This window comes from Syngnathus floridae, chromosome 3 (assembly GCF_059516105.1).
Source record: "Syngnathus floridae isolate MCC-2025c chromosome 3, RoL_Sflo_1.0, whole genome shotgun sequence".
Lineage (NCBI taxonomy): Eukaryota > Metazoa > Chordata > Actinopteri > Syngnathiformes > Syngnathidae > Syngnathus > Syngnathus floridae.
This window is the reverse complement of record NC_142415.1, coordinates 11684099-11711792: the sequence shown is the minus strand read 5'-3', so window position 1 is coordinate 11711792 and position 27694 is coordinate 11684099. Positions and strand designations below refer to the sequence as shown.

The window sequence follows — 27694 nt, the reverse complement described above, 5'->3', positions numbered from 1 at the left end:
AGAGATTTTTCTGCATTACTAATGCAAAATTGACCGTGAGTGTGGTTTTGATCAGTGGTCCAACTATGGATGTATGGACTTTTCATTGTAAAAAGGCGCTGCATTTATGACAGCTAAGAAAGTCATTTTCGCCAAAGCCTTCAATGTTTCCAACTTTTCGAGAGCATCCGTGATGAATTTTTGGAGAGAAGGTGGCAAAATCCCCGGAGCTGTGTGGAATAATCCTCTTTAGATGTTTGAGGATTTTGGCTTGGTGTTGAATCCTAAACAAACACATGTAGAGCTCAGCGGTTTTATTTGACATCATGAATGTGATGGCGGATTGAGCAGGTGTGCAAGCATTGCCTGTTAACTCAGCTCACTTTGAAATTCACATTTGTTAAGTCTTTAAATCTACGCCACTCCATGTGTTGAAGTGAAGAGTTTTGCTTGGATTTGATTGGTGGATGCTCCTGTTTTATTTCCTGAGGGAAGTCGCGCAGAGGACAACGTCTAAGTTCAAATGAGGCCTGAGGAGAACAGAGGACATGTGGCTAACAGCAGCTGTCATCATTATTATTATTATTATGTAGACTACCGAGACGCTTTTTGTCCTCACTAGGAAGACAATTTGGTGCTCTGATAGTGTCATTATATTGTCAATACTTCTACTCATTATATTGTCAATACAAGTGAAGCACCGAAGTAAAAGTACGATATGTAAAATTGTTTATTTGCAGTTTTGTTTTATTGTGACTGCAGTGCATGATTTTCATTTGGAATTCTTTTCCCATAATGCAACGGGCCATTTACCTTCACATGTGCATACCCCATGGAATTTTGGGGCGAAAATGTCAAACGAAAATCATGCACTGCAGCCCTATTACAACCATAAAATTATGAATAAACAATTTGACTTATCTTTTTTTTAACATATTGGCATAATGTGGGCCAAATGTTCAAAACAAAACAGCTTTTTTACTTGCATATTTTAATACGCAACTAGTATTTGGGCCTAACCCTGCACAGTTTAAGTAAGGTTAAATTTTGTACTAATAGGCTCAAAGTAGCACCAGTAGTAGGTAAAAAAAAACAGTAAGGCATTGTAACACTTGCTGATTTGTAGCTGAGCGGTATTACTAGTGAGGACAAAGGATGTCCATGGAGTTTGGGTTATGGAATTGGACATGACGGATGTTGAATAGTTGCTCAACGGGGTGGACAAAGTTTTTTTTTTTCTTTTTTTTACGCAAGCGTCACAGTTAATGACTAGAAGACGGTGAACTTAATAGTTCGCGTTGTTGAATACAAACGCCTTCAGTGAGTTCAGTGAGTGTAGCTGAATGGTCTTACGAGTGAGGACAAAAGGATGCATGGAGTTTCAAATTGGATATGACGGATTTTGAATAGTTGCACAACGGGGTGGACATAGTTGTGTTTTTTTTAGGCAAGTGTCTCAGTTAATGACTAGAAGACGGTGAACGTAATAGATCGCGGAGTTGAAACAAACGCCTTCAGTGTGTTCAGTGAGTGTTTATGAAAGACTTAGTGAGTGGACGTCTTGAAGTCCTCGTGAGATTTTTGCTCCCTGCCGGCATACGTACGTCCACTCGTGAATATTCATCCAAAATCTGCCATTCATCCACCGTGACAATAAACAAGGCGAGAGAGCGAGTGTGAATGCCTGCAAGAGGAAGAGAAGGAAGACGCCGGGGCCAAATCACTACAAAAGTGGGGGCAAGCTACCCGTTTCCATGGCAACAAGTCCAGCCTTCCAAAGAAGAGGCTGGAGAGCTTCATTCCTCTCTTTCTCTTTTTTTGTGGTCAGTATTACTTGTAAAGACATGAGTGGGACATTATTGCAAAGGAGAGGTATCCGGAGAACTTTAATGGACTAACATCTCAAAATGTCAGCCGTCATGCGCTCGAGGAACTACTCGGAGGTAAACAAAACAAAACAAAAACAAAACACAATACACACACCGGAGTTCAAAGCGATCTGCGAGGCTGCACGGTTGCTAAAACAAGTTGTAGCTGCAGAATTCAGCAGAGGTGCTGTGAAAAGTTTCAAGGTGCGTCTGAAAAAGTGGTCTCCACTTGACCATATTTGGTCATCTTTAACGATGAAGTGGATCTAAATGGCTAAACATAGCATCTATCTGCTCTGTTTATGTCTGAGTGGAATGAGTTTTCATTGACTAACAAGTCGAGGTAGTTGCGTGTCCTCCCCAAAGGTCTATCCTCATAAAAAGTCCTCAAAAACCAAAATCAGTTCTCAAAGTTCTCTGTGACTTAGGGTGACTGTGAGTCACTTTTGGGAATTTGGATCAAGGGAAATGGGAATGTTTATTTTCCCCTAAACCTTCATGCAAGATAAAGTAGAGTGAATCACATTGTTTTGTCTCCAGTGACTGTTATTGTGAGAGTTATTTGTGATTGTAGAAATTGCTCCTCTTCTTTTAATGCAGTGCATGTTCTGTGTTTGATATGGTATGAAGTTTTAAAAAGCCATTTTGCTTATGTTGAGTGTGTTTGATATCTTAATGTGTTTTAGTAATGTATAGGATTTTTGTATTATACGTAGTTTAAAAGTTCTGCAGCACAGTCACGGTGACTGCCAAAGTGTAGTATGAGGAGCACTATTAGTACACGGGCTCTCCCTAGTGGTGCATGAAAGTATCACTAAATTAAAAATTTAAAAAAATCATTCATTCATTACTTAAAACATGGAAAACGAGTCACCCATAAGAGAATAAGTTCTGAAACCATGCATAGATCTTGTTTAAACTTTTAAATCCAGAGCAGTTTTAATTACCTAATTAGTGATAACTTTAAAATTCAGTAAAATGCATTATTTATGTGCAATACATTTGAATATGTACAGTGACTGACTCACTAACTCATCTTTATTAACGCACAATAGTTTCACACATGTTTTGTTTACAATTAAACCTTGCGGCTGCAGCAATGCAAACATAAAATTGCTACCTGTTGGTAATTATTGGTAATTTCCTTTCACATGTGTACTATATAATACATTTTCTCTCTAGAGCATATTGAACACTGTCCCGTGTTGCTAGAAAGGACCCACAACAAAATCTATTGAGAAGATTCTTTGCTGGTGCCTTTTCAGTAATTCAAGAGAGAATTTGGCCTTTCCCCATTTTCCCTGAAAGGGACTCTTGTTCATTCAAAAAAATACAATAAAAGATCTCTTTCCAAGGCTGAGGCGTGCGTGTCCGGCTACGCACACCTGTAAATCATGTCATACATCTTTTTAACTCCCAATTCACAAATAGCATGTTTAAATTCTTTTTCCGATAGATGTGGAAATGAAAGAACCTTTTTAGTGTAGATCAATTGAAGAACTAAAATCATCCCCCATTAGCCCACCGCCCCCAAAAATTTAATAAACATCTCGAGATGGTGGTCGCCTTTGCTAAGATCATCTATATCATTAGTTCAAGCAATCATTTATTTGTAAAAACTGGAAAAAAATACCTTGGTCATTATGTTAGGATGATGATCAATTTAGATATAAGTAACACTAAATGCCAATGAATCACCAGTAAACTGTGGTGTCCCACAAGGGGTCGTCTGTATTGGGCCCAAAGCAATTCCTTATCCATACTAAAGATATACCAAATGTGTCAAAAAGGGTCATTTTGGGCATGATGCAGCTCTTTTTTGCTCTAATCCAGATTGTGATAAATTTAACAAAACAGTACATGCAGAATTTCTTAAAAAATCTATGATTGTTAGTACTAATACATATTTGAAAGAATTGCTGATATAGTTGTTGATGGAAGAGGACACTTTAATGGGACAGACTTTATTTTCTAGCCATTGAGTAAATGTATTTGTCGAATTAAAATCTGATTTTATGAAAATATGAGGTGCATGAGCATTATAGTCTTCAGAAAGAATGCCTTGTTTTGGGTTTCAAATAATTCCATGGAAAGGAGCCTTTTAAAAACCACACTAAGAATCCTTGTTTTTTTTCTTTCCGTTTGTTGGTTGCACCAAACATAACCATATCACCAACTATGAGTCGCTAAATATGATATGATGTGCTGAAAATGATGTTTGCAAGAGGATGAATCCTGTGGATTTTCCATAGGCGCTGGTTGACATTGGTGGCTTTTGAGGGGAATGTTTGGAAGGATGGTTAAGGCTTTTGGCACTTTTGCACTGTTCATGTTTACAAGGATGGCAAATTATCGCCAGTTCCACATTTCATGTGCAGTTTGTGCAAATCAGCAAGTTTGAAACATGAATACAATGTAAAAGTAAAAATGGGAGTGTCATGTACGTGAGGGAAGAAAGTGGTGAAATGTTTTGATACTGCTCTCAATTCCTGGAATGCTCCCCTTTACCGCTCTAACCAAGCAGGAACTTTGTTAATGTTATAGCATTAGCACCATGTAAGACGCCATCCCAATCAGGTGCCCAAACCACCTCGGTAATCCTCTGGATGGAAATTCAAGTAGCTCGAGTCCAAGCCTCCCTCCAGATGTCTAAACGCAAGCCCACCTACCTCACAGAGGAAACTCCTGTCAGCTGCTTGGATCCACAGTCTCATTCTTTTGGTCACTTCCCAAAGGTCTTGACCACAGGCGAGGTTAGAACCCATAATGACTAGTGAAATGTGAGCTTTGCAGTACAGCGCTGATTCTTGTGCAATGCCCGCTTTAATGCTGAAGAAACACATTTATAGTAGCATCCCGGTCACAAAATATTCTCCTTCACGTTCCACTATTTTTTCTCATTTTTCTCTTGAACAGATTTGGATGTCGTTGCACCTCTGACCAGCCGTGCCCCCTCACTGACATGAGTCTCAAGCATGGCCGTTCATGGCATGCTATTATGAAAGTGCATATATACTCACAAAGAATGCTGTCCACCATGATTGACTCCTCGTTGGTCATGTGTTCTGATAAGTTGTTCTTGTCAGGTGTTGCGATGTCTTTAAAACAACAATAACAAGTGCAAACACCCTCTTTAAACACCTCTAGACTTTCCGTTGGATTATGGTACAAAAATGGAAGTCAAAACATACTTTTAAGTTAATTATTTGATGTTGCGTAAAATGAGATTTTTTTTCATCCAAATTGTGGTGGACAGCTGTGTGAATGCAAGCCCTCACAGTCATACAATTTTCTTGTTTTTGTCGCTCATTCACTGCTCGCCCTCCTAGCTACTTTTTTTCCCCACAGTGCATGTCTAATGCAAAGTGCAGTGTAGTGGTGCGCATGGGTGGAGTTTTCTATGGGTATTTTCGTCAACGGATGTAGTAGTTAGGATTGGGTGTCTACGCCGTTGTGGGAGTGAACACAGAGGACTTTATCTTCAGCTCATTCCTTTTAAATTCAGCGCAGGAGAAACGCGTAGTCTACATGACAGTATCAAGTATTCATTGGAGCATGCAAAGTACATTTGTAAGAAATGGCAACTTGCAGATGCTGCGATGGGCGGACTCGGAGACCACCTTCCACCTTCGATCATGCGCCTGTGTGTGTGACAACCAGTTTTTACGCTGTCTCCAAAATTAGGGCCACTGTACTGGAGCTGTCAGTGGCTTTGAATGAGTATAGCTTTTGAACTGAAAGATAATTATATGAAGTTTATTTGTTGAGGGCACGCTAATACCTTTCTCCAACACTTCTGAAATATTGGACCTTTTCAAGTCCAAGATCCAAGACTGATAAAGGACAGAAAAGCCTTGATGCAGCAGATAAGTCACGGCATGGCATCCAAGTGTTTACCCGTCCTCCAATCAAATTGCTTTAATGTCATTCTTCACAGACTTCAGACTGCATATTTATTTGTATGGCATTTATGGATTGTTATGCTGTGCTCTGATGTGTTTTAGGCCTTAAGGTAATTTCTTTATCTCAGTGGCCTAATGGTATGATTGCCAAAGTCATTTGTGAATGTTTGAACAATAAACAGCAATAGAACAGCAACACATTCTACAAACAAGAAGAATGAAGTTGCCTTGATTTGTGGATTACCATGACCTATGTATATGACTGAGAATGTCTGCAAACAAAAACATTTTTAGAGCAAGCACAATGGTATTTTTTATTGCTGTTATGACTTTGTCAATTATGCTGTAAGGCTAACAATTTGCTATTTCAGTTCCGTAACAGCTCTCTCAATCTGCCAAAAGTGAATTGATTATCATTTAACCCATCACTAGGTTAAAACACAGCAGGCCATCAACATCAAAAGAACATCTGTCAAAATTTCTGTCATTCTTTTCAGTAAACCATCTGAACTCAGACTTCCAGACAGCAACACAAATGTATCTTATCCACTTAATGTCCTTGGAAAAGTCAGATGACACACACTCTTTGACCCCCTGCAGCACAGATGGATAAAAGCCTGTTTTCCACATGCCTGCTTCTGCAGCTGTGCATGCTCATATCTAGGTTACTCAGAGGGTCAGCCCCCCCCCGCCGCGATTACCAAAATACACCGTGACTGCACTGCTAAAGCTAAAATGGACATAAAAAGGCAAAGCATATGTTCAACGGGATAATTATATAGGTATGATTATATGGTCGGTAACGTCAACTGTGGTTGTTTTCTCTTTGACGTTTAGACATTATAGAAGCTTTAAACTGTCCTCTCGAGATACAAGCTATGAACCGAACAAGCCTCCTGTCATAAATAATCCGTCTTACAAAATTGATGTGTACTGTCCATGCTTAAACATGTCACTGGATGGAAATTTGACTAATGCCCCATTTCCACTGCATGGTACCAATCCAATATTTACTGTCCTTGTCCATATTGGACATTTTTTTATTCATCTCCAAGGAACTTAAACAATGGTGCAGATGAGTTTGAGAGCTGATGGTTAGAATTGGAAATAGCTGAGCATTTTAATTCTTCCTTTTCCCACTGACTCTTGGCTTCCCTTGCACGGCTTCATTGTGGTTTCTAACAAGCAGGTTGCTGATCAGCAGAAACTGAGGGCAAGATTAGGCTGAGCTGTTGAGTAGCTTGAGACAAGTGAGGGGAATTTCAAATATTTTAATCCTTTGGAGACGCCGCTGTGTCCTTCTGTTTTTCTTTTGGGATGAAAATAGAACTACTGATTAATGAAATGTTGAGATATCATATCATTGTTAAATGATTAAAAAGTCGTAGTGCCCTTTCATGGAGTTTGTTTGTGCAGTTGATGATGCGTTCTCATCTCTCTCTTTTGTTGCTTCCAGTCTATGAAAACAGTCTTTGATAAATTTCAGTGTAGCTGCGGCAGCTTGATGGATTGGGCAAATATTAGGACATTCTTGCATGTTGGGCGGCAAACTGCATATCAGATGATCTGTCAAACGTGACAGGGTCAAGGGCACGTTGGCCCTTTTTTGAAAGACAGTCAACTTAATTAAGTCTCTGTCTTATACACACTTATGTGCACATAAGCTAAGCTGATAAGACATTTTTTTTCCCTACCCTGCCTCCCTTTCAAAGACACAAAGGGCTCTTCTATGCAATATCTGTTTGTTTCATAAAGACGTCGTTGTTCTCCTCTTTCCCGTATAAGGGAACATTCATTAGCCTCTCCAGCACTTGTAGACAAGAGCATGGCAAGACCTGGGGAAAAAAACTTGAGATGGCTTTGCTAAGTCATTGTGATGATGACTGATTGGGGGATTTTTCCCAGTCGCTCTTGACAAATGAGATGTGTTTTTCTGAAAACAGGAACATTTCTTCTGGCTTTTTTTACATTCACACTGTTTGATGCTGAGGATTTCTATTGCTGGTCGGTGTGTCGTTTTGAGGAGAACCTCATGAACATATGTATATCCTTGAGCTGCATATTTTGATGTCATCAGGCTATTTTCTCATTGGAAAATCTTCGAATATACAATTCACCAAGTTCTGTTGTAGTGGTTGCTAGGGCTGAACGATGTGTTTTTTTTTGGGATTGAAATTGCAATCTCAGACAATGCAATTTTGTTATCATCAAGTTGCATTTGATGTTTTTTTTCTAAAAGGACAAGTCACACGAACCAACTCCGAGCTGGTTTAAAAAAAAAGTATCACCTTTAAAGCTCGTCACCCATTTTCCCAGAGGTCTTAAACTTGTAAGTCAAGGCACAATTTTTTTGTAAGAATTTGAATGTGTTTCTGATAAAATGTGTCATTTGTAATTAAGTTCATTCGGTCATACAAGCATATGAATTATTCAATTATTCAAATAACATCGTAGGTCTGTGACAATGGAGTGCATTAATATTCCAAAGGTTTGTTGTTTTTCTGGCCGGGATTTTGCGAGGGGAGATGCTATCAGAGTTCAGGAAGTCAGTTGGCTAACGCCTTGTTGTTTACACTGAAAAGTCCATCCTGGGCCCCTGTGACTCGCTGATTGCAGCGTTCAGAAAATAAATAAATAAATGAATAAATAAATAAATAAATAAATAAATAAATAAATAAATAAATAAATAAATAAATAAATAAATAAACGTCTAACCAATAGTCTAACTCTAAATATTTAAAAAAACAGGTATGAGACAATGAATCCTGCCACAATTAAAAACATCTGTATGACACTTGTTAGAATTCTTTCCAGTTTGTCATATTACTATATTTCTTAAAATGAAGTAAAAAATCAATCCAAGATATTTTTCATGACCATGGCTTAACAAAGATGACAGGTAAATGTGGCCTTGTGCACATATTACAAATATTATTATAATATTCATGACAAAAACATAACCCACATATCTTAATTTTTTTCCATTGTTTAACATCACTTGCCAATTTTTGTTTCGCCTTTGCAGTGTCATGAGAGCATCGTTTCTCTCACAACAATCTAATCGTGATGCATATGGCATCCCTGCAGCACGGTCCACAGTCACAGGAAATAGCTGACAGCAGGAATGCTCCCGCTCTTCTCATCTGTCTCTATAAGACTCAGCCGCACTTCTGGTTGGCTGGCTTCTTCATATAACAACTTCCTGTAAACATGACATGCTACTCATCGCCCTCCCATCCTCCATCTCTGATCTCTGAGGATCTCCATTTGACCTCATTGTGCTGTTGAGCAATTATTGTCAGCGCTCTGCATATTTTTACTTTGGAAAATGTGATTTTCATGAGTAATGGCCTCTTGTCTGAGGGCAAACACATGGGGAGGAGAAACTGCTTTTCCCCCTCACCCTGAAGTGTATTTAATCAATTGACATTCTTGCCATTTGCCAGTTTTAAACCACTGTGTATACCTTGTTGAAAAAAAAGGCAATTTAAGTTGGCATTTAATAATGATTTATGTCTTGGTCTGTGAATCAACTCCAAAACTGATGACAATGCTTGTATTTTTTAACTAGGTGAGTGGGTGGTTTGCAGGCAAGTATGACTGCCAACAAGAGTCCAAAGGCTGTGCCTCATGCAGGAGGGGGTAAAGCTCCACAGGATCCCCCCGACAGGTTAGTTATACCGCCGCATGTTCTTACAGTCCTGCCTCTAAACTATGTAACTGCTTCTTGGGATGTAATGAGTATTTGTTTTTACTCCTGGGAAACAACTTCCAAAGCTTTTGCGAGATTTTGGACAAGGGACCCATCCAACTATTAACAGTAGCGAGCTGCATCTTGTGCGAGCACGTTAGGAGCTGATGAGAGAAACAAGCTCCAGGAATGATATGGGATATCTTGCTTAGCTTGGCAGTCATCCTGTCATCTGTTTGCTCCAGACTCTGAAAACTCCTTCAAACAGAAAGATAAATTTGCTGTGGTGGCTACAACTATGACATGTAATACGTCAACAAGCATACCAGCTTGAGGACTGGCTGATTTTTGGTTTGCAAAAATCAGCCAGTACTCAAGCTCATTTTTGGTTTGCAAAAATCAGCCAGTACTCAAGATGGTATGCTTGTTGATGGATTACATATCACAGTTGTAGGCACCATCGTGCTAGAGCTGTGGGTTTAAGTCTGGGCCTGATGCGCAAGGCAACACTTCGCAAACTGCAATACCTTTTACCGCTGTGATTCTGTGATAATAAAGAGAGGAAACAAGCGAGAGTAAAAAAGGAGTAAGTGAAAGAGAAAGATGATGAGAGCCTCTTTGCAGCGATTGCCCCATTTATATATTTAAGTGACAGAGACTCTCTATGCTTCAATTTTTAGAGAACAATATATCAAAACAAAGAAAACTCCACCCATGCAGACAGTTAGGCTGCGCCTTGCGCTCAACACGTAAATAGGACTCATTGAAGATATTCGTCTTAACACTCGTTGGTGCTTAACGGTAAAATGAACTCAATTTAAAATGCATGTTTCCGTAGATTATCATACAGCGCAACCTCAAATGACCTGAAGATTTTCACTATACTTGCATGACAAAGTTGGCCCACTTTAGGTGGCATACCACACTCAATGTAATTACATGGCACGGTATAGGATGTGGTTGCTGAATGGCTACACAGTCATATCGTGCTGAGTCATGATATATTTTAGGATTGCTTCGCAACCCCCCATGGATGGATGGGTGGATGGCTTTTCAACCTTGTATTTAAGCAAAATGGTTTACAAGTGCATTTAGTACCTTGTTGGTACAGCTTGACCATTTTAAGTTACATTGTGAACAAAGAAAAAAAAAGGTCAGATATTTTGATTTTGTTTTAATTCAATACTGTAGTTCGGCCAAATCATTGATTTGAATTGATCTTTTGTAGTACAAACTGAGCCTGTGACCAGACTTGTCACCCTAGTGACGTCAAACAGTGTAAAAATGGATGCATTTACTATACGTATCATATCGACTGTTGTTTTGCTCATATATTCTTTTATGCCTGTAAGATGATGTCATCAGACAACAGTCTCTGTGTACTGGGCACAAATGTAAACTGACCCCATTCCTGAAGTCAAATAAGAGACATATGACTAACGAAACATCTCAAAAGGTAAACTTCACTTGTGAAAAAGTGAATGATTAACAACGAAGAGATGTTAGTGAGCTTTTGTGTCTGTTACTTCCTAAACATTCTCATTAATATTTAGCTTCTCTGTCGCCTTCCCATGGTAGACATCTGATTTGGTCATTTAGTTTGGAACTTTTCCAAGAACCCAGAGCGACTTCAGAATACATTCTTTTATCCCCCTTTGACTCCAATCCATCATGTCCTCTGCTGGATCTGATAGCGTTCTTCATCAAACAAATTTGTAATGCGTGATTTGTATTATCATTAATTAATAATCATGCCAAAGCCAATTTATAGAATAATTTTGAACTGATTTTGGTCTGTGTAAACATAGATGTTTTTAAAGGCTTCATCTCATAGGAGCAAACAGGTTTTAAAGTGTTCTCCCACCCTGAAGCATGAGGATCGAAACCAGGGAAGGGCAGACAGGTGTGAGGAGAGATTTGTCCCAACCTGCATTGTCGGATCGCAGTTCCACAGCTCCCAGCCTCCTCCTCCCACGTTGCTTGTTATTCTAACCAAAGCTGTGACATCAGATCTCATAACGCTTCACTTTTGCAATACTAACCCAGCTTCCAAGTCATTAGAAGTCGACTCAACATTTATGAGTCGTGCGGTGCGTGACGTAAGGGTGCAGTCTACAGGGAATGTTTGCCTTTCTGGAGAAAGCTGAAGAATGAAATATGATGAGAAAGCGACAGGTCCAGGCAGCATTAGGATAAGCATCTAGTATCACTTAACAGCTCAGCTTTGGACGGTCGAGGATTGAGAAGACACTTACAGGTAAAACACGCTATACATTTGATTAAATCTTTAAACTGTTTACTGTGTGAGGTCTACAGATAGATTGAGATTTGGAAAAACCTATGTTGACATTGTAATGCAGGGGGATTTGTTTTGGCAACAGTTTCACACTCCTGATGCAAGATACTGAATAGTTTGCTGTGATTATACTAAAACGGAAATGGAAATGTACTGCTAATGTCAGAATTGCTAATTCTGTCGCTCATTTGACTTCTTCCACATCTGTGGTTGATTACCTACCTGCATTTGTATCCACTGCATGTTGTTACCAATCTGACTCAAATTACAAAACCAGTTTCCATAACTTTATGGAAAGGTGTGGGATGGGCTGGAGAGGAAGTCGTTAAATTTAGTTGTGGATGGACACAAAAGATGGCGTTTTATGTGTCACTTGCTGTGACCCAATTTCGGAGCTCCACCCTTTGAAGGACCTGGCCTATGCTCCTTCAGTAGCTGTGCCATCCCTTGTTAAATGGGAGGGCATGGAAGATGTTCCCATCTTTTGCATTCTGCAAGAAACGTGGGCTCCATTTAGGAAGGCTTTGATATGGGACAGCCTTCAAATGGTAGGATGAAATCATTGGCCTGGTAGTCGTCAACCACTTCACAGAGAGTTTCAGTCATTACAGCTGCCGCTTGACTAGTTATTAAGTTTGCCACACTACGTCACCCTCTGGCAAAATTCACAATAGTTTGATCACAGTCAAATTCTCAGAAATAAGCAACTCATAAATTACCATTGTGTGATATTGATGTCCCTCGATAGATGAGAAGACACCAGTGTGTGTTTACGATCAATTAAAAAGTCAATTTTTCCTAAGGACATTCAAACTTAAAAAGCTCTTGACTCTTAAAAATGGTTTGTGTCTTGGACTGTTTCCTAAAGTAGAAGGAAGAAAGAGTCCAATTTGTGGACAAATGTTGGTGCTCTATTGAGTGCTCTTGTCAATAAATATTTCAATACTTGAATTGCTTATTCATTCATGTCTCTTATTAGGTGCCAGTCTGCATCTCCCTCTCCTGCTGTGTCCAGTGGCAAGGGCCCGAGCGAGCCACCTCTCCTCGGTGACGGGAAGCATTACGAGAAACAGAGCAAGTACCTCAGGACAGACGGACGCTTTTTGGCACGTGCTGGCTGGAACAGCAAGACCGCAAACTTTGGCAGCGGATCGTCCTTCACGGGTGATCTCGAGTCACGACACCGTCTGACAAAGTCAAAGAGCATCAGCTGCCTGGACAACCGTCTCTCCATCTATAAGCCTCAAGCTAAGGAGTATTGCGAAAGTCAAGACGCCCAGGAGCAAAAAGAGAACCAAGGGGGTGTTTCTCCATCGGAGGGATTTAATGGTAGACCCCTGAGTTGGAGTACACTTTCACTCGGGTCTCTCTCTAACCAAGATCACAAGCGCAACCTTTCTATTAACAGGCCATTAACGGGTGTTCTTCCCACCACAGTCCGCAAAAAGATTTCAGAATGGGAGTGCAGAAGGGTCACTTTGCCTAGGATGAGCTTGTGTCTGGATAAAAGGTCAGGGCGAGAGCGCATCGGAGGCAGTGAGGGCTGCCCAAGTCTGCTCTCTTCTCCCTGTAGCGAGAAGGCTTTTGACTTTAAGGGGATTCGCAGGATGAGCACAGCTTTCTCAGAATGCTCCTACACAGAGACAGAGGAAGAGGAAGGAGCTTCCGACAAAGATGGCTTAGGCCGCTTCCAGAAACGGATAACAAAGACTGAATCATTCGGGGCATTTGTACGCTCGCCGTCTGCTCGTAAGGAGACCTCGGCGGTCCTCAACAGGATACAAAAAATAGAACAAGCCCTGAAGGAAAATCCCAGCCCGCCCCCTCCTCGTTATCTGAGTAAATGCTACGCTTCAGACAAGACAAGACAAAAATCTTTTGTGATCGGTGAAGACTTTAATAGCACATGCACCAGCAAGCGTAGTAGTATTTACTCCATAGCCACGGAACCGGATTCTCTTTCGGTACCTGATAAGTTGGCAAAACACAGGCAAAGGTTCAGCGTGGCTTCAGTCAGGTCGATAAGCCCAGAACCAGCCAGCCAACAGATGTCTGGTGGACCTCCCATCAATCCCCTACCCAAACCCAAGCGAACTTTTGAGTATGACGCCAAACGTGAGGACAAGGGCACATTGTCAATGAATGGACTACCTCCAGACTGTGAGTCTCCACCCCCCCTGCCCTCGACCCCTGCACCAAGCACCACACGGACGGTGAAGTTGGTGGGTGGCACTTCCAGCCCAACACAAAACAGGTGAGATGGGCATCTTCAAGCATTTCTTTTTCTACTCACTCATCTATGTCCTAAAGACAAAAGCCACAAGCTTTCAGCAGTGACATAATGTCGACCTTAGCTCTAATGCACCAAAAACATACCCAAGATGTCTGGTATGTGTACATCTATGTGGAATGAGTAGTCAGAAAAACAAGTAAATATCCACGCTACTAAAATACGATAATGTCTGGCAACCTTTTAAAAAATACATTTATTTCTGTTATCATTTGCTGATTAAGGCAGTTTGAGTTTTTACTTCTTTTATGCATGATAACTTTGTTTTTTAATTTGTTTGCCCTCTATCAATACTCAATCATTGCAATCTGCTCAATTTTACTTTATCCTTTAGAGAGCCTTGTGAATCAGCGGAATCGACAAGTCTGCTGTCGTCACAACCCTCTTTGCCGACAGAGAATGGCACACTAACCACAGAGACGCTGATTCAACCCAATTCCAAAAGCACTTTAGAGGAGAATGCGTATGAGGATATAATAGGTAAGCATACTTGAAGGAGGGAAAGCCTCCTTTTCCTACTAACTACACCTTTGGATGTAAATGATTAAAGTCGCTGATATGTGTATTTAAGTGACAGTTGTTGAGTAAGTATATAAAATCAAACAAAAGTGAAATTGGTCCGTGAAGTCTGAGACTTTAATTGATGAGATTAGCACTTAACATGTTTGGCTACTGAACAGATTGTTTGCATTTCTTTACAGTTTACATTTTGAAACCAAACTAGAACTGAATAACACTTTGTAATCAGTTATCTTGATTTTCCATCTGCCCACAAAAACAGAAGTAAAGCTGAAGGCATTCTCACATGGATCTTGAGTAGTTTACTGTAACTGCACTGAGTCATTACTTGTGAGATCATGTGCGCATGAAACGCTGGACATGTTGAAGCCCAAATTCCTTTCCACAAGAAAATGCCCCCAGGCCTTCTGCCCAATTCCCGTTGTCAGCTCCCATGGGCGTATTTAATGTGCTGAAAATGAGTGTCAGCGTGAGTAAAGCTTGGCTTGGAATAGCATAGATATTGTGTGAAATTTGGTTTAAAAGAAAATGCTTGAATGATACATTCCTAATAAAATCCAAATATTGGGACATGATCATATTATTTTTTTCAAGTTCTTTTTGAATGATTGACTATGAGGATGCATCTTCCAGAGATAATAAGAACATTGAAATCCCAACTAAGGGCTTATTGTTTGCCACATTAAGTAGAGGTTGAACTTTAAAATGAAGGAGGGGCGTTACTGGGCCTTTTGTAGCCACAACCCCAAAAATTTGAGAAACTGAAATGGTGAAAAAATTAAGTTCTCAGTCTTTGCATTTGTTACCAGAGCGTATCAAACGTAGTAACAGATTTCTGACTTCACTTTAAATGATCTTAAAAGTACAAGCTTCTGGTCTTCGCTTACTATTTTTTAGACATTCGACTGTAAGTCAGTTGTTGTCCTGCTGTGGCTGTTTAGTTGCATCACTGAGGTAAAGCGGCCAGACGAGTGCAATGTATTAATGATGTGTCAGTGAGGGAACCGTTGAAGCAAAGGACGAATCACACTCTTTACAACATTGATACCATGATTCAGCCATCTGTGTTGATGATTTAAGCGACACAAGTCTTATGTGTTACCGTCATTGACGTAGTTTCCTGCTTAGACTCTTGTAAATACATCTGCCAAAAGTTTTTGGAATACACAGGATCAGGTTGCAATTGTATCATTTAGCTAGTTAAGAAAAGTTGTTCGTTGCTCAATGTGGTTTGTCTTATGAGATTCGAGGCAGAATGATTTCAGGAAAGACGAAATTGTGTGCTGCCAAATGTACTTTATTTGTCACGTACAATCAGGGCTCGATACTGTAGTGTGTCCATTTCACCGGGTAAGCGGATACAGACGTAGTTTGTTCAGTGCCTCACCCTGGCTGGAGATTCCATTGTGTACACAGAGATGTTCAATCACAGAGTGGAGTCGAGGTGTGTCCACCCTCTGCATTATACTATGTTGGAGAGGAGTAAATTGTACCCCGCAGTACATTAGCTGCCTCCCAGACGTGTAATTTTCCCAGCAGGCTCTCATTACAGCACTGCTTCACTTTAATAGACTTGCTGCCCAGCATGGAGCCGTGCACGTCTTTCTCATTTTGCTCAACTCTGATGATACACGTAACTCAGGAAAGCTAATCTTTTTGTCTCTGTCCTACCCTTAAAGTTTAAAAATTAACCTTAAAATAACAAAACAAATATCGGGTTGCAGGTTAACACAGTCTATGTACTCTCATTGTTTGACATCCTGAGTACACGAGAGTTCACCCTCTGGAAGTAGCAAAACATTATTTTCTTATCCTTTGTAAGTTACAATTACATTTATTTCTTTTAAGGATGCTGTGTATGAAATTTAAAACATGTTAGCAACCGGAGCCAGCTTATCCTGTCATATCATATCCATTTGTAAGTTTTGCTTCTGTATGAATGGGTCAGACTGATGTTGCATTGTGAGACAGATAGGATGTTTGGGGCCACATATTGAAGCATCCTAAATTGTTCCCGGAAAAGACGAGATTGCATGTTGTTTGTGCTACTCACATCACCAAAATAAATGTCACACACAACTTAGAAGAAGTGATTGTCTTCTTTGCCATTGTGTTAAGTCAGGCGACTCACTGAATGATTACACGTCCAATGAGCTGCCAGAAATGTTGCGCCCTATTATTTTGGAGTGTGAAGTATAGGCTCTGACTTACTGTATATTCAGTCCCCATTTTCCCATCTGGTTGATTTGACTCCCTTACTTTCTCACAGTTGTCAGATCCTGCCAAAAGGTTTTTCTCAGTGTAACCATCAGAGTTGAGCTGGACTCATGACAAATGTTCCCTTTATTTAAGTTGGCCTTCTGTCAGGCTGCATTTCTCTATAATGTGCATAATTTGTAGCATAATTTACTTGCTGAAACATACAGTAAGTACAGTGTGCACATTAAAGTTTTAATACAGTGTCACGTTTGACATGTCAGAAAAAGTGCCCTATACTTTATAATCACTTGAGGTCATGCAGACGGAAGCTGACGTTTTGCCTGCTTTTTTTCCGGCTCGGAAGTCAAACTGGGAATTTGTTGGCTTATGATTTGCAGTAGTATGAGACAGTGGTGGAACATCACAAACTGTGACCAGAACAGAACACCCAAGACTCATTGTTGACGGCCCTTTGAGGTGAAAGCAATTGTCAGAGCAGCATTGACATTGGCCCGGGTGGACGGACGGGCAGCGATAGATAGATAGATAGATAGATAGATAGATAGATAGATAGATAGATAGATAGATAGATAGATAGATAGATAGATAGATAGATAGATAGATAGATAGATAGATAGATAGATAGATAGATAGATCGATAGATAGATAGATCGATCGATCGATCGATCGATCGATCGATCGATCGATCGATCGATCGATACTGCCCTTTCTGAAGTTGCAATGCAATACCAACAGTGTATGGGTAGAAGCTTGTTTTAATTTTTTATATTTGTACTGTGAGACCTAATCAGATTTCCCAGCTCACAGGAACTATTTATCTCTCAGTTTCATCACAAAAAAAATCTTTTCGAAGATGAGCCTCCTCTTCCTCAGTAGAGCAGACAGTTTGCATGCCTGGACAGTGACTCATCTGCTTCAGCTCGGCTCACTGGGTTCTGCGGGGGCCCAGTGCCAACAACTGTTTTGAAACAGTATGATCCAGCTGAGAATGACCTTTGGCTTACCTTCCCTGATTTCTTACGTTACACACAAATCAGAGTATGATTTTCTGGTTCTCCTGACACCTTCAGCTGCCCTTTTTGAGCGCACAGTTTGATTTGTCTTTTGGATTTCACGCCTGAGTAAATTCATTATAATTTAATGTTTACTGAATATGAATATCCTGTCCACAGAGAAGGAGAACCCATATGAGGATGTTGACCTAAAGCGAAGGAGCTTGGGTCGGAAAACTTGTCATTTGGAGAGCAGCAGATCCTGGACTGCCATGGACCGGAAGCAAAACTCTCCACCTCAGGTAAACCAAAGGCTTCACTTTTCTGAATATTACATGTTGTTTTTCTTTTATGATATGGGGTTCAAGTGACCTGAGGTTTTCAACAGAGGAGCTGGCATTCGACCAAATACTAATCATTTCATATTCCACTTTCTGTCATTAGTTGCCGTCCAAACCCAGCAGTCAGTCCCTTCGCCTTCTGAGCACCAATGACCGAAAGAGCCACCGAGTGTCAGAGCTGTCCAAACGCCACAGTCATGATGAAACGTTGCTCCTCCCGCAGATGGGTGTATCACCTTCCTCTTGTGGTCTGCTGGATGATAGCCTTTGCGGGACCGGTGATAACCTGGCCTCACACAGGCATTGGCGGATTCCCAAGGTACACGTCGCTGGATCCAACACAAACATCTCCACTTAGCCCTCGCAGAGCCCCACTTGTGTTCCGTTCCACACTTCTAGGATTCTTATATTGCTTTGGTTCAGATCAGCGGTTTCCGTGAGGGGTGCCAGATGACTTCAGTGTAACGTGCAGCAGCATGATAAAAATAAAGAACATTTTAAATCATAAAAGTAAAGAACATTTTAAATGTGTCAATTTGAAATTGTAACCTGACTCGTGAGAAAGGAAAATGCGTTGCTGTTTAGTTCCCTCGGTGAGAGAGTAGAGCACGTCTAACGATGGGGCTTGTTTAGAGTAAATCATAGAGTACGGTATTCATTTCAGGAGTAATGATAGTTTTATAAACTATAACTTGTGACACCAGTGCTTTGTTTTCTTGCTGAGATTAAGCTACAGTGTATTCTGTCTACAGTTGGTCCAGAGAATCAACTCCATTTACTGCAGTAAACGTGGAAAGAAGAGACTTAAAAAGCTGTCCATGACCAATCTCGACACCTCATCTTTGAGAGGTAGGGAGAACGTTGTCATCAAAACGGCCTCAACTTGCTATGTCTTTCCCAATGCCTTAACACGTGTTTGTGAAATTGCCCTTTGCACCAAAGAAAAGCTTCTTTTCTGTCTCATGTCTGCCCCCCCAGATGACAACAGCGAGAGCGAGAGCGATTCTGATGACAGGTTCAAAGGTGCGTGACCACATCGCCAGTTTCCAGGTTGAGGTGCTAGACTTGTGTGAGGGTGGAGCAGTTTCCCATGTCAGTTTTGTTTTTATGATGGGACCTGGCTTGACCTTACAAATTCTGCCAAATGAATGGGATTTCAGTAGTTCACAGTAGTTCACAGAACTTTAACAAAGATTTCAGAAAGTTTACAATATGCCATTAGCATCTTTAGTGCGTTCCAGCAGGTACCATAAGATCGCCTTTGTTAATTTACTAATTAATGATCGAACAATATTTTTTTTTGTATTTCCTTTCATTGCCTCCTCAGCTCACACCCAGAGGTTGTTGAAATTGCAATCCATCCTTCGACGGGCCCCCAGCTACCGCACGCTGGAGCTGCAACTAATTGAGTGGCAGGAGAGAGAACTCTTTGAGTATTTTGTCGTTGTGTCTTTGAAAAAGAAGCAGAGCAAGAACTCTTACTCCCCAGAGGTCACTTACCAGTTCCCCAAGGTGAGGGTATGAACATCGTAACTAAAATCTGCTGCTGGTTCTCTCAGACATATTTTACTTTTATCTGGCGTGACAAGAATTTGAAGGAACGTGATTTATTTTCTCTCATGCGCGGTCCGACAAAAAGCAACCTACCGTCTCACCTAAGGCCTGATTTACATGTAACCCAAATACTGGCCACTTGATTGTGATTACACATGTTGTTGGCAACAGGTGTAAAAGTGGAGGGCTGCAAAATGAAATTCAAAAGGGTGGAATTGGGAATGTTAATGGAATACAAACAAGCATTACTCAGTAACTGGGAATAACTCTCCCGCAGTTGATATTTGGGGAAGCCAGCAACCACATAAAAGTCATATTTTTTGTTTTGTTTTGTATTGTTTTATCTTGTTCCAAATGGGTGGCAATTGGTTGTACAGTTTGTGCCCATCCAGGATGGTTTGAAATTTGGGACAGCACTGCCAAAACTGTGGCTTGGGAGAGGCCTTCCTCAATTGTCGAAGCGTGTTGAAACGACCCTAATAATTTTTGTTTCTCGGATTTCAAAAAATGGTTACACAAGCGGAAATGTTCTTCCAGCTGCTTCTCATTTTGCCTGCACTATGCTGGCATGTCTTTTTAGATGCGGAAAGTCAGCAACTGGAATTTTATTTCATGATGTTCCACTTAAGTCATGTTAGGCCGTGTCGCATGGTATGGCAGCGGGCCATATGCGCTTTTGTGTGTGTGCACGATAAAGGTGAAAAAGCCCATCAAATATTACTGAATTGCTTCTAGACTCTGCTCATGGACAAAAACTCAATTATTTTATTTTATTCTTTTTAAAATTATCATTATTATTATCGGCACGGTAGCACACCGGTTAGCACGTTCACCCCTGGGTTCACTTCAACTCTGGCCTTCGTGTGTGGAGTTTGCATGTTCTCCCCGTGCCTGCGTGCGTTTCCTCCTACATCCCAAAACCATGCATGGTAGGCAGATTGAGCACTCCAACTTATCCGTAGGTGTGATTGTGAGTGCAAATGGCTGTTTGTCTAAGTGTGCCCTGCGATTGGCTGGCAACCAGTTCAGGTCAGTCAGCTGGGGTAGGCTCCTACACGCCTGCAACACTTGTGAGGACAATCAGTTTGAAAAATGGGTGCATTATTATCCTTTTTGGTATAAAGAAAAATCGTAAAATAAAGAGTTACAAAGATACAGGAAATGATATAATTTATATTAGCTTTAGACAATCAGCTTAACACCCTTGGACTCATGCTAGTACTATACAAATACAGTCGTGCCAAAGTAGCATAAGGGATTGTTTTCTTACATACTTTAACCCATCTGTCAAAACGGCAATGCCCATGTTTAGTTGTTGTATTAAACACAGATGTCACACAGATCTTTGTGGGTAGAACAATCTAGATGTCTTTTCTTTTCCACTGGACCTGCAGCTGGAGAGGCTCACCAAGCAGATGAGAGAGGCAGAACAGAGGCTCAAAGCTATCCCTCAGTTCTGTTTCCCTGATGCCAAAGACTGGAATCCTGTCACAGAGTTTTCCAGGTATGGCTGACGGTGTATTTAGAAACACATGCATCACATGAAAAAAGTATAAAATGGATGGGTGAATGGATATATAAATAATACATATATATTTATAAGCCTTTATTCCTAACTCGAGTATAAGCAATAAGCTGAAACTGCTGTATGTTGACCCAGAAGCATTTCTGACCATAATTTCAAAACGGTTGCAGGATTCTGGCCTATTATTTTTAGTATTGGAATTTGTCACTTCTTTACATTGCATTTCATATGAAGCCTTTAGAAAATATTCTTTGTCATGCCTTACCCTGTGTGAATTGTTCTATGCTACAGCGAGACCTTCTCCTTCATGTTGACCGGAGAAGACGGTAGCAGGAGGTTCGGCTACTGCAGACGCTTGCTGGTGAGCTACCGTTCACCTCCCCCACCCTCTCCGTGCTTCTGTGCACATCCTGCTGAGCCTTGTTTGTTGTGACAGACCTTTTCATTTGCACATGAGCTCGGCTTTTCCAGTGGTGACGTCATAGTTGAATTTCTGGGCTTGGAGGAAGATAAACGTACGAACACAATGAAAAAGATTTGCTTCCGTTAACACCGTGCCTTGTGATGTCGTGCTTTGTGCGCATGTGTGTCACATCATCCACAATAGAAGATGTATTTTTATGTGACGTGCACAAGTACATAAAAAGATCAGGTTTAAAAAAAAAAACTATGAATCAGGCATCACGCGAATATGTGTGTGTTAAGAAATACTATAAAATCGTTTTCCAAATAGTGTGAAAAGTGTAGCTGATTTTACAACAGCTTATATAGGATGATTAGAAATAAGATTTTAAAAAAAAAAAGTACTAGTACGTGCTTTGTTAGACAATGGGGCAAAGGTTCTGTTATTGGTGAGAACAAACAGAGAGTGTACTTTTACATTGAACTTTAAAATGCATATCAAGACTTTCAATTCAATGCTTAAATGGCTTTCCGGCTTTTTTTCAGGGATTGTTGCTCTTGTGCCCAAACAAGGAAATTACTACAGAAATTTTGATCCAAGATGGCCAAAATAACTACAGCTAAACGTCAGTACACGCTTGGTCAGGACCACATGCTGTCTTTTTCATCATAATGTCTGAATAGTGAAGTTTCCATAGTGGTATTTGTCATAAAAATAGCAAAGTCAAAGATGCTGCTGGAGTTCGCCTGCCATTTTCACTCTGATCAAGTCAGATGGGCCATCTGATCCCGTCTGCGTGGGGAGTTTTTACAAGCTGTCACTAGTGTTTCTTCAGGACAGATTTGCTGAGATTTTTAAATTCATAAGCATATAAGGAGTGAAGGCAAAACCAACTGAAACCATAAAAGTTTTTAACTTTGTAATTTTAGGACATTTCTTCTGCATAATGAGACCGCAGAACTGTTTGAACTTTTTTTTTTATTGAGCTTTTTGATTGAGCTGCTTGCCCAGTTTATAGTTTGTGGGTACTGAGCTTCATGATGCAGAATTTGCAATTTGGTCATTCTGCGAATGTTTATGTACATTTTCAAAGGGTCACTGGCAAGGTCAATGTAGTGAATTCCTTCACTCGTACTTTGTAGCCAAGTGAATGTTGATCGAAGATTTTAATGAAGGTAGAACAAGAGGTGAGCCGCTCTCCTTCGGTGGCTTTGTTTCCTCCCTCCTGTCTGTCCAGCAAGTTGGCAGCAAGTGAGCATTCCTGAGCACTTGAATCAAGCTCCACACAGTTGATTTAATCATCCATTTGGAAAGGCAGAGAAGAAACAAGGGAAAATGCTCTACCTAATATGGACAAGAGGTTTGCCGTTTCTTGAGGCCTTGCGCGAGTGTCTCGAGGAACGTCTCGTCCTTTGAATGTATGTTTGGAAGGTAGATAGCATCAGGAGGCATAGATAAAGCACCTGTGTTTAGGAAGCGGCTCACCTCAAATAGATTGGAGATGTCAGTGAGAATATAGAAAAAAAAAGCCAGGGTTCTATTTTTAGATGAATTCCACGCCTTTTAACCTTTGCTGCTACCCCTTCCTTCTTTCACTCATAAAAAAAAAACAGCCTCAGCTGATAAGTCTGTCATCGCTGCTGTTTAATTTGGTCTTTTCTCTTGCAGCCGAGTGGGAAAGGACCTCGGCTTCCAGAAGTTTACTGTGTCATCAGCAGGCTAGGCTGTTTTGACTTGTTCTCCACTGTGAGTTCATGCAAACACACTCAAGCACATGTACCCTAGATAAGCGGTGTGGGTGGTTTTGGTTCAATTTCAAACGGCGCTATGTTTGTTCTTGTTTAGTTATTTTAGTTTCGGAATTCCCAGAGCTATTCTTTGGTCAGACAAATTAAATATGCCCACTTTTGATTATGGTGTATGGTGAGAACAATGTTATAATTCAAATTGCAGCAGGCTTAGTGTTAAAAATAAATTTTAATGTTACACACTCTTGCCGTCTAGATCTTAGATGAGGTCGAGCGGCGGCGAGGGGTATCAGCAGCGCTGGTCTATCCCTTCATGAGGAGCCTGATGGAGTCTCCCTTTCCTGCGCCCGGAAAGCTCATCAAAGTCAAGACCTTTCTGCCCGGTGCGGGAAATGAGGTCAGAACAGTCAACACATTTGTGTTAGCACTTTCATCACATACATTAAATGCTCATTGTACTTGTCATTTAAACGGCAAGTTGGTGAAAGCCTCTTCTTGTTTCTAATACGTGATATTATCTGGCTCTACACTGTTAGATGTTAATTCTGTGGTTGTTCAGGTCATCGAGCTTAGGCGGCCCACCGACTCCAGACTGGAGCACGTGGACTTTGACAGTCTGTTTGGTTGCCTGGGCGTTCGGCAGGTTGTTCGGGTCTTTGCCTCGCTTCTGCTGGAGCGCAGGGTCATCTTTGTGGCTGATAAACTCAGGTGAGGCTCCCTGCCGTAGTTCGCAAACACTAAAACAATGTCAGATTGATTGTTGCATTAAAGGTGGAATGTTTTCTTATTATCCATATTTAATAAAAACATAATCAGAAGCATTTACTTTGAAAATATTTGCAGTATTTGGTATGGGTTAGTTTCAATTGATACAGTATTCGTGAGAACCTCATTGAACTAGCCATGATAAAAAAAAATGGCTCAAATTCCCTTTCACCCCAAATTTGGCTGAAATATAGTTATTGGCACAGTGACACAAACTCATACGTTACTGCCACAAAACGTATTTGATGGGCCAGGGAAAAGCTGTTAGATTAAGGTGGAGCTCCAGATAAAAGATTTGATTACACAATGTATTTTGACTGCTTGCCACGTACGTCATTGTGACACAAATGCAGCATTCACTCGGAAACAAATGCCATTCGAATCCATTTGTAACTTCCTACGTCATCCACCACAAACCGGGAAGAAGTAACAAATAGATGAGTGAAGATAAGTACGGCAATTATATTCTCTAAGTCAGGCGCAAGGAGTCTCAAGAGACCCGGCATGTCGACATGTCGCAGGCTAGTGAGGCGTTTTTCAAACGCTGGCGGCGAGGGAGGAGATGCAAAAGAGTCCCCACGCAAAATAGGCCACTTTAAACAAACATCAGCGAGGGCAGTGACTGCGCAGGGGACAGAATGCACTTCCTGTGTGCTGATCGGCTGTTACCGTTTGTCTTCTGACGCCGTACGCGTCAGCCCACGTGTGCAAGTGTTGACACGAAACCACAAAACCAAACGGTCGATGTTACAGGAGATAACATCGTGAGTCACGAAACGCGCATCATGTCTGTAATTACAAAATCTACAAGACTTAATGATAGAGTCAGTGGAGCTGCTGACTAATGGCTCTCTGTTTGGATTAGTAAGCATGCTTACGTGCAGGGCTCTTATTTCCTTGCATCAATGTCGTATTAATGGCTGCCATGATAAAAGGGCTGCTCCCTCTGGGCTCTTGGCACGTTATTCATTCCCAAAATAGCTCCTCCGTGGAACATTATGTATGCGTCTTTCCCTCGAAATCTACATCCAAAAAAAGAGAGAAACAGTGAGAGGAAAAGCTGTTGGACAATAGTTCTTTGTTCTGTAGCCATTCAGTCTGCATGTTACTATTGTACTGGAATTTCACACACTTTCAAGGACATTGTTATCCTACATTCCTTTAAGGGTAATTTATTTTCAACGTATCGTTTGTTCTTACATGTCGAATGTTTAACTGGATGACATCACCATCGGCTATGCCACCTTTGACTCGGTAAACTGAAGAGACTGGGAGTGAGCACTCTGTTGTCAAGTTCAATTAGTTAATAATGCTAAACACATCATACACTCATGAAGAAATAAAATTATATGATAAATGAATATAATAAAATGATTATTGCTCCGTAAGAAATACAATACAACACCATAAATGTTTATTTATAGAGCGCTTACACAACAGAACTTTTTACTTTGCACTTGACAGAACGTATAATGTAAAACAACAATACAGCAACAGAACACATCACAAAATAGAGACAAAATAAAGCTCCTCCCATCCCATAAATGTAATGGACTTTTTTTGCCTTGTGTGCAAAAAAATAGTCATCCTACTTATACATTTTTTTTTTCAAACTGTCAGCATATTTATCAGCTTATTTTTATTACTTCAGACTTCATTGCCTTCCCTTGTGTTAGTAATAAAACCCATAGTAGCAGATCACTTTGTTTGATAGTGTTTGATTTTCTGAGCGGGATCACCGCACTTTACTGCATTTAACGATTAGTAATATGATTGAATGTTTATTTATATTGTATATATCTTTTTGAAAGCTACACACTCAAAAAAATGTGGTGTTGTCCAAAAAACGAGACAAGTCAGGAGGAGGCGGACCACCTGATTTTCACATCAGTTGGTCTCACTCATCACAGTTTACGCCCGCACACTTAACGACAACCTTTGCCTATTCACCTCCTCCCCTCCTTCCCTCTTGAGAGTCTCCATCATTCTCTGGTTGCTTTCAGATGAGCGCGCACGGGGAAGCTATTTGAATGTTAAGGATGGCTGTAGTTGTGTTAGGAACCTGAGAGCAGAAAGTCAGAACTATTTGTTGTTACAAGGGTACAATTTATTTTTACCCTTCTTCTAAGTGAACTCACCCAATTACTGCAGAAATTGGAATTCTGTACAGCCTGCAAACAGTACTTTTTTTTTTAAAATCATCAGTGACAATAGCTTCTCACTGGAGTGAAACTGATTTTCTACCCACCCACATGACATTCGTTAACATTCCCATACATTCCAACAGTTTCTTCAAATATATAAACAGACTTGGAGTCCACTTATAAGTCCTCAACATGTTTGATATGGAAATAGTCTGAACTGTTTACAACCTGTAGATACTTCATATTTCTACCACTTAGAGCATAGGTGTCAAACTCAAGGCCCGGGGGGCAGATACGGCCTGCTACATCATTTTACGTGGCCCGCAAAGGCAGTGCTGAGTGTTTTCACTGCAAGTTCATCTTCCCCCATGGTGTGTGTGGTGGTGGTACGGGGGCGGTTCAATGTAAGTGATCTTTTTGGTATCACCATTTGTGTGTCTGTGTTTAGCCTGTGAGGAAGCTCTTCCGAGATCTGTGCCCCATCAGCCCCTGTTGGGACCTGATCTGTTTGGAATTATCAAGCCTTCCATCGGCCAAAACAAAACTACAAGCGCTCCTTGTTATTTATTGACTGAAAATGCTGCAATTTGGGTTTCAACCAATGGAGTTTAATTCTACCCTGTCAAGAAAACATATTTTAGCAATGATCCTTTCACTCCAAATGACCAAACATGCTATCATAGTCTATCAGTACAGATTGATTATGTTTCACTGGGCTGTGTGTGTGTGTGTGTTTGTGAAATGAGAAAGGATAGAGCAGCTTTTGTTTATGCTGACTCTTGATGACAGCGAGCACAGATAAACATTTCTCATTAAAAGTGTATCTCAAGTGGGGCGTGTTTGCATACCATGTTTGATCCTTGGGTCTTGTTCTTGATCCATACTGATTTGTTGGTCCTCTGTTGTGTGCGTATGTGTGTATCTGATCGGGCCGCAGTTTATTTTCACTCTCTTGTGAAACGCACTGCAGCGTACGTAGCGGACGAGGGGGAAGGAGGAAGAAGAGGAGGGTCAGCCACTGTCAACAAGTGACGGATCGTGAGAAAGACGGGCTGCTATTTGGGATCTGGATGTTATACCGCAGCTGTCAAAAGGGAACAGAACTGCTGCATTTTTGGGGCTATTTGCGTCAACGGGGCTCCGATTTAACTGTTGCAGCATGTTCAGTGGTTGTGACTCAATAATTCATCATACTAACTCCTCTGTGTCCATGTGCCTCGACGTGGGTTCACACACAAATGTATTTCATTTTATCATAGCAGTCAATAAAGTGTGTGGCTATACGTACGGCCCACTGCACATTTTTTTCTTGGCCTGTCACATATTTTAATAATAAAACAAAAAGCATGGCTTGAATAAGAAAGTTACTAGAAAGAAATTGAAATATTGAAACATTTTGTTAAATTAATAGTATACTAAAACAAGTTTAGTATTATAAGGTATCACAAGTATTTATT

At 40.7% G+C, this 27694-nt stretch overlaps 1 protein-coding gene and 2 long non-coding RNA genes across 4 annotated transcripts in view; 1 reads left to right on the top strand and 2 right to left on the bottom strand.

Annotated features, from left to right (window-relative positions):
* The window catches only part of dennd2b (DENN domain containing 2B), a 31826-nt gene that overhangs the window by 900 nt on the left and 3232 nt on the right, over nucleotides 1-27694 (top strand). The window contains exons 1-14 of one of the 2 annotated variants that reach the window (XM_088370846.1): nucleotides 1518-1922; nucleotides 9321-9419; nucleotides 12716-13990; nucleotides 14361-14506; nucleotides 17938-18059; nucleotides 18202-18417; nucleotides 18851-18947; nucleotides 19077-19121; nucleotides 19426-19610; nucleotides 21047-21156; nucleotides 21469-21538; nucleotides 23249-23326; nucleotides 23585-23725; nucleotides 23888-24036. In XM_088370846.1, the coding sequence (XP_088226972.1) occupies nucleotides 9346-9419; nucleotides 12716-13990; nucleotides 14361-14506; nucleotides 17938-18059; nucleotides 18202-18417; nucleotides 18851-18947; nucleotides 19077-19121; nucleotides 19426-19610; nucleotides 21047-21156; nucleotides 21469-21538; nucleotides 23249-23326; nucleotides 23585-23725; nucleotides 23888-24036 (2708 nt within the window). In that variant the 5' untranslated portion in view covers nucleotides 1518-1922; nucleotides 9321-9345. Of the gene's footprint in view, nucleotides 1-1517; nucleotides 1923-9320; nucleotides 9420-12715; nucleotides 13991-14360; nucleotides 14507-17937; nucleotides 18060-18201; nucleotides 18418-18850; nucleotides 18948-19076; nucleotides 19122-19425; nucleotides 19611-21046; nucleotides 21157-21468; nucleotides 21539-23248; nucleotides 23327-23584; nucleotides 23726-23887; nucleotides 24037-27694 lie in introns of those variants that run through there. The other variant, XM_088370847.1, reaches the window with a different exon arrangement.
* LOC148400530 (uncharacterized) lies at nucleotides 20806-23336 on the bottom strand. Its single transcript, XR_015857462.1, has 2 exons — nucleotides 22716-23336; nucleotides 20806-21675 (listed from the first exon to the last, which is right to left on the bottom strand). It is a non-coding gene; the product is annotated as an uncharacterized LOC148400530 (long non-coding RNA).
* On the bottom strand, nucleotides 23343-27186 carry LOC148400529 (uncharacterized). The gene is made up of 3 exons (XR_015857463.1): nucleotides 27086-27186; nucleotides 24972-25115; nucleotides 23343-24065 (listed from the first exon to the last, which is right to left on the bottom strand). It is a non-coding gene; the product is annotated as an uncharacterized LOC148400529 (long non-coding RNA).